Source organism: Platichthys flesus, chromosome 20 (genome assembly GCF_949316205.1).
Source record: "Platichthys flesus chromosome 20, fPlaFle2.1, whole genome shotgun sequence".
NCBI lineage: Eukaryota > Metazoa > Chordata > Actinopteri > Pleuronectiformes > Pleuronectidae > Platichthys > Platichthys flesus.
The window spans coordinates 2,683,830-2,690,821 of record NC_084964.1 but is presented as its reverse complement, the minus strand read 5'-3'; the positions used below and the strand labels follow the sequence as shown (position 1 = coordinate 2,690,821).

The following is a 6,992-nucleotide window of genomic DNA, read 5'->3' as shown; positions in this document are numbered from 1 at the left end:
AGTCTCAAATGAAACTTTGTACGAATGAGCTCCACTCCTCTTCTCATTACAAGGTGGCGAAATAAAAATAGTTTAAATGGCGTGATCCTAAAGATTAACTTTGGTAAATCACATATAACAACGATCCATTTTCTGGTTGTCACTTTTCCAATGGGGGGGGGGGGGGGGGGGGTGTCCTGAAACTGAGCTGAACAGTTTGAACTCAGTTTCACCCTCTCTGCTCATCTGCCAGGGTCATTAGCCTGTCTGATGCATTTTAGATTTGTCTTTTATTTTCCTTTTCCTCTCACAACGTATTGATTCGATAAAGTTAATGAAATGTGTGTGTGTTTCTGAAACCCACCCAGTTTAGTACATTACTGTCATCAGTGAACATTGACTCAAGCTCCAAACACAATCTCACTGCTAAACAAAATTTCCTGAAGTGTTTTTGTGTTTCTCCATTCAGACCTGGCTTTAGGATGTGATGGTGTGATTGGACCTCACTCCCCAGATGTATATGCTAATAAACACGTATATCATTTCTGTTGTTGGAGAACAAATGATGTTGGTTTTAGCCAGCCTGACTGATATGCCTGTGGTCAACTGTACCTGCTGGTATGACAGAGTAAGGGTGGAGCCAGGAGGGGTTCAGCAAATCAATGCACTGTTCAGAACTCAACCATTGAATACGATTTTTACTAATTTGAAAAAAGAAATAGGAAAATAATATATGCCAGTCAATGTTACTACTGCTGTGGTGGACACAACTATATCAATGTATGTGACACACTGAGAAGTGTTAAGATCTTACGGGTCCATCAGGAATCGGTTGTGGTCAGGAGGTATCAGGTGAATAGGCGGTTTTCAATGTGGCCAAGGACACAGATGTGATCACACGGCTAAAAGAATGTTGACGCCTGCGTACCGTGATCGGATCTCAGATGAGATGAGAGAGAGGCTGCTCTCGGGAGGGGCATTCCAATAGATTTTCCACACATTTAACTTTATTCTATCTAGTTTAAAATAAAGGTTATAATCAAGATTCATTGCAAAACAGTTTTATTAAATAAAAAGCTGATACAATCTAACACAGGTCATTTAAATAAGGTGGGATAAGAAGTTATATAAACAGTCTCTACATTGTATATGTACATACTCCTATAGATACACCTCTGAGTTGATTTAAGTGTTCCATGTTTGTGTATAGTGCCTCTTGTTTAGTTTGTTCATGTTCAAAAAATGAATATATACAAATTCAAAATTAACACTATCATATAAAATACATTCTCAATTCATATACAGTATATACAGTTAACGCCATTTGACCACAACGACACAAATCCAATAGAACCTCTTCTCTCTTCAGGTCAAAATGCAGCCTTTGTTTCCTAAGAACACCTGAGTGCTTCCAAAACCTTTGGATTTGGAAGTAAAAACATACACACCTCATATTTCACACCACTTTTAGGAAACAGCCCCTTGTAGTCGCAGATTAATTTTGTACATAGCTGGTAAACTTGGTTGGCAGATTGTCCACAGGATAGACAGTTGGTCCTGTTTTCATGGTGGGCAGCCCATTTAAAAGAGTCCAGTGACACTGTGTGACCACTTCCACCAGGAAGATCTTCAACAGGACTTTGGCAAATTCCTTGCCCACACACATTCTGGAGCCGCCTCCGAACGGGATGTACTGGAACCTGGAGGAGTCGGCTGAGAATTTGGTCATGAAGCGCTCTGGCTGGAATGCGTCCTTGTTGGGGAAGATCTCTGCCACCTCATGGGTGTCACAGATACTGTAGATGACGTTCCAGCCCTTGGGGATTTGATAACCCTGAAGTGGTGAGGAGAAAAGAATGTGTGAGCAGCTTGTTTGGACACATCCAGTCAAATGCTTGTGGGACCCTTAGGGTTGCATGAACAGTGCACATCAATCTGCCAATCAAACAAACTTCTCTGTTAACGTACATTGAGTTCAAAGGTCTTGAGGGCCACTCTGAAGCCCCCGGGGACAGGAGGGTTGATCCTCAGAGTCTCTTTAAGGACACAGTCGGTGTATTTTAACTGCTCCAAGGACTCGATGTTCAGATTCTGGAAGTCCATCCCCTGCTCCTCCTGAACACAATGACACAAAAAGGAGCATATTAAAAAAGAATGGTTGGGAATTCAATAGTGCTGGTTGGTCATTTCAGCTTGATTTTCCGATTTGCTTATCTAAACAACTAATATAATCTCATTGGTTGAATCAAACTACCACTGGTTGACTGTTGACACACTGGCTAGTCCAGCTCTCCGTCCAAGCTCGGACAAGACTTGATATCCAGTGACTCAAATCACACACCAAAGCAAGTTGCACAAATAAAGGCATTGATGTCATTGATGCAAGATGCTCAGTGCTGTTGATAAGACCTGCCTTCTTGATCAGTGTTAAACATGACCAATTTATTTTACTTTGAAATAGTGATCTCTATGGCAGGCACAGGCCATACGAGACATCCCCAAAAAACTACCAGCCTTGATTTATGGCTTTATGGAGCTCAAGCTATGCAAATAACTCACCTTTTCCATTAGTTCCTGCCTTAGTCTGTCCACGACTTCAGGGTTCAGACCCAGGAACATGATCAGAGAGGTGGCTGTGCTGGCTGTGGTTTCATGCCCCCCGAACAACAGCTCTGTAGCAGACTCCTTAATGGCCTAGAATCAGAAAGGCAGACACTGCATTAGGCCCCAACTTAGGCAAAGGCTTTATGAGCGGGATAGAGGCAAATGTGATCACCCAGTCATTACCTGCATGCTGAACGGCTCTCCACTCTTTTTGCTGCTGTCGATAAGCTGCTGCAGAGCGTCTGTGTGATTACACCCCCTGTCTGTCTCCTGCACCTTCTTCTTGATGTTCTCCTCTATCTTGGAGTGGATGAAGTTCCTCGCTTTCAGACCCTGGAGAATAGGAAGGATGACAAGAGCGTGAGTCAAGCAAACCCCTCCAGTGAATATCATGTGTTTGAAGCCGATGCTTTAGAGTGTTAAACATTGTTAAATATCATGCGAAATGACTTGTATGGTCCTTCGAGTTAGGATCCCTTAGCTCCACTTTAAAGCATTGAAAACGCGGCGTAGCTACAAGACAATTGGTGTTCGTCTCTTACCCTGTACAGTCCACTGAAGGGCACCTCGATAGGCAGAGAAAAAAGATTCTTGGTCATTTCTTCGAAAGCTTCCACCAGCTCATGCTCATCAGTCTTGATCTGCTCTGGCTCAAATCCCAGCAGGATCCTCATGGAGATACGGAACATAAGTCGCTTCATCTCGGGGTACACCAGCACGCAAGGGTCCCTTGCCAGCCACTCCTTCACCGAAGCCTGCACCTCCTCCTGGATGACGGGGATGTAGAGCTCCAGAGCTTCCCTGGAGAAGGCTCGCATGATGGCCTGGATAAGAGCAGAGAGGTGAACATCCAAATTTTATTTCTAATGACAAAAAGTTACTCTTGGCCAATGTGCTTAATCAACAACTCAGAATATTCATTTTCTTAGTGTATGGCAAAAATCCTATCAGGTAATCTGTGTGTAGTGCAGTCTTTAAAGATAATTATTTGAATGATTAACCACTACTTTAAGAAAGTTGGGGGAAAAAATCCTGTAAAGTGCCAGTGAAAACAAGTTCAAAGAGCTACAGAGCAGATCTTTTTATTTGATTTGAAAATAAGAGGTTTCTTGTGAACATCCTCATTTGGTCTCTGATTAATATCAGATGCAGTACCTATAATACAACAAGCTGTAGAGTGTGGATGTAATATAGATATTTTCTCCTCACTGAACGTCATGCACTTAAATCTACTATTTTCTTTAATAAGACTGCAGTGGCACAGACCGGGCCATGTTCATGAGGACACTGACGTTTCACAGACTTTCTGCAGACTTTCAAACAGAATCGGGACGTACCTTTTTCTTGCTCCTGTGCAGGGCTCCGTGCACATTTGACAGTGTGTCCGGGCCCAGGATGGTGCGCACAGACGCGGGCCACTGTACAGACACGAGCTTGTGCTCCCCCAGCAAAATCTGCTTGACGTTATCCGCTCCGGTGACGCGCACCGTGGGGTTTCCGAAGAGATGTGTGCGGTAGATGTAACCGTACTTCTGCCGCTTCATCCGCAGGAACTTTCTCCTCTGCAAGAACACACACACCAAGAGCATTAAACAAACAGTGGAATACGCCTGCAGACTGGTGGCAACACACAGCAGAAATGGAAAGGACAGGCAAAACGAGAAGAATTTAAAGTATGTACATCTTTTAAACTAAAATATTTTACAAACACACATTTCAAGATCTTTAACATTAATTAGAGTTGGATGGAGTTAATTTAAAAAGGTGCATTTCATTCATATAAAGAGCTGGTGGAAACGGAAATGGAACATGTACGGTGTTAAATCCCTCTGTGTGTGGAGCAGCCGTGAAAAGTCCCCTTGAGACAGATGCGTCTGGGTCGTGCAATTACCTGGAGGATGAGCTGCAGCGTCTCTCCAATGAAAGGTAAGCCCATAGATCCGGGCGGAAGCGGGCTGGAGCAGCTCGGATCTCTGCCTCGGATCATGTAAACCTCCCACAGCTTCACCGCCACCAGGAAGAGCAGGACGGGCAGCACGATGGTGCACAGCAAGGTGGCCAGCAGCGCGCTCATAGCCATGGTGAGTGGGTGTCAGGCAGCGTGTCGTGGTCCGAGGAGCTCAGGTGAAGCGCTGTCAGCTACTGAAGCTCCGGGCTGCTCATCCAGCGCTTTTATAGGCGGCCGGGACTGCGGGCAGCCCGTTACCTTCTCCTCCCTCAGATAAATTAGTTCACTCAAAGTTCATCTTTAATTGTGGGTGTCGCTCGGCTCCGCCTCCGGCCTGTACCGACTGACTTGCCTCGGCCATTTGTTCCAAGGGCCGCATCTTTTAATCCCTACCTCCTGTTGCACGCAGACAATCCGCAGCGGATTTCACTGAGAAAAGGTGCCGATTCCCTCCGAGACAATGGCTGCACGTCCCAAGACGCCTTTGTTGGCGACGCGGCAGCTAGTTTACACACTCATTACCTTGGCTTAAGGCCGCTGGCAGGCTCAGGAATCATGCCTGCAGGGCGGCCTGCATTCAAGAGCAAAGCGCTTTACGCAGCGCATTTTCAGCTGCTTCAGGAAAAGGAGAAGAGGCTGGAGATCCTCTTAATCCGTCTCCTGCGGCCCCCAGTGGTTCTATTCAGAGTTTAGCTGCGTTTTATTTTCACGTGTTTATTTATTTTTATGATATTGCCTGACTGACACTTGAACCAGCTGGGACTACTCCAACATGAGGGTGTTGCCAACACCAGGAGGCATACGAGTGAAAGATGATTAACTGCGGAGTGAAGCGGACCTGTCCTCTGAGTGACAAGGCTTCTATCTGACCACTTTCACATCCGACCTCTTCCTAATCTGGAAGACTTTAACCTCTGTGTGTGTGTGTGTGTGTGTGTGTGTGTGTGTGTGTGTGTGTGTGTGTGTGTGTGTGTGTGTGTGTGTGTGTGTGTGTGTGTGTGTGTGTGTGTGTGTGTGTGTGTGTGTGTGTGTGTGTGTGTGTGTGTGTGTGTGTGTGTGTGTGTTCGCGCGAGATACAAATGATCTCTCTATCTCTCTCTCAGCGAGTTCAAACCTGGGTCAGCACAGGCAGCCGGAGGGACGGGCGCACACATAGGCGCACGGGCACGCAAGGTCATCTCCGGCTCCAGCGCATGAAAAGTAAACACGGAGCAGAGGCTCATCGGCCGTTCACCACATCCTCACCCCGCGTTTGGACTGTTTTTATGACCGGCCATAACGTCAGGGTGTGTGTGAGCCGGGGCGCAGTGAGACAGCCTGGCTACTGCTTTTACTGCGACACATTACGCAGATGGATCCCTCTGTTCTGGCTGACTGAGAGGCTGCCCTGAGGTTCACCCTGGTGGGAAGGAACGAAAACTATCACTATTACAGTCGCACAAAAAAACCTGGACATATAATCTGATTTCCCATTTTGGCTCCGATATAACGTTATTTTAACCAGAGGACACATTCTCTGTAGCCGCCTCCAGGGATTTGATTTATTGTCGGTTTTTAAGCTGATACTAATTCTTCGCTAAATGATTGCTGATGGAAAGCCAGTAAATAATAAACAATTCAGTTCATCTCTACCCGAAATTTATTCAGCGGTAAGAAGAATTAGAAAAAACACAGCCACATTTAGATGCTACGGGGCCCTGGGGCAAAGATTAGCCAAAAGGCCCCTCATGACCCCCACCTTTTCTTTCACTCTGTGCAACATGTGGAGTATTTCTCAGATTGGATATCACTTGGCCCTGCATCTATTATGTTAGTCCAGAGAATACTTTCATGGTGTGTCTATACACAAACAATGTTTCAGTTAAATTAAAAACCATCCGACAAACTGTAAACCGGGAGCTCCAGAGGCCCCAGGGCTTCTCCCAGTCTGTAACCCAGTCTTGAAAACAGCAAGTAGACCTTAATTTCACTGAAAAAGCAGTAATGCTGTAATGAGTGTACACTTTGCTGATGAGGATAAACTTCCGGAACTAACAATATAATCAATTACTAATAAAAACATAATATGTTTTGATACAATACATTTATGTGAATTAGAATTCTGTTTTCAGAGGGATGTCCTTGGAACTTCTATTCCAAACAAATATGCCTTACTGTCTGCTGTAAAAAGATGATAGAACAACCAACTGTTGCACGTGTTTAAAATAACAATATATATATAACTCTTGGCTTTATCAACAAGAGACATTCTTTTTTACTCTAACCTTCTAGTTAGTCGTTTAATGTGATGACTGAGTACGTTCGAAAACGTGGGGTGCTTTATGATTCTTAGGGATCACTGTGTTGATGGCAGCAGTAGTGTACATTCCCTTGTTTACTGTGTTTTCAGGCCAAGAGCAGTGGGTGATGCATGTTCAGGGTGAATGGGTTTCCAGCTGGTCATGCTGTAGCTGGTGAGTTT

The 6,992-nt window shown here is 45.0% G+C and overlaps 1 protein-coding gene across 1 annotated transcript; it reads right to left on the bottom strand.

The window, feature by feature from the left end:
• Positions 1-1,024: 1,024 nt before the first annotated feature.
• On the bottom strand, positions 1,025-5,169 carry LOC133931918 (cytochrome P450 26A1). Its single transcript, XM_062378882.1, has 7 exons — positions 4,475-5,169; positions 3,921-4,145; positions 3,126-3,407; positions 2,767-2,916; positions 2,539-2,673; positions 1,948-2,094; positions 1,025-1,813 (listed from the first exon to the last, which is right to left on the bottom strand). The coding sequence occupies exons 1-7, from the start codon at positions 4,661-4,663 to the stop codon at positions 1,475-1,477; spliced, it is 1,467 nt and encodes a 488-aa protein (XP_062234866.1). The 5' UTR covers positions 4,664-5,169; the 3' UTR covers positions 1,025-1,474.
• Between the last annotated feature and the right edge of the window lie 1,823 nt (positions 5,170-6,992).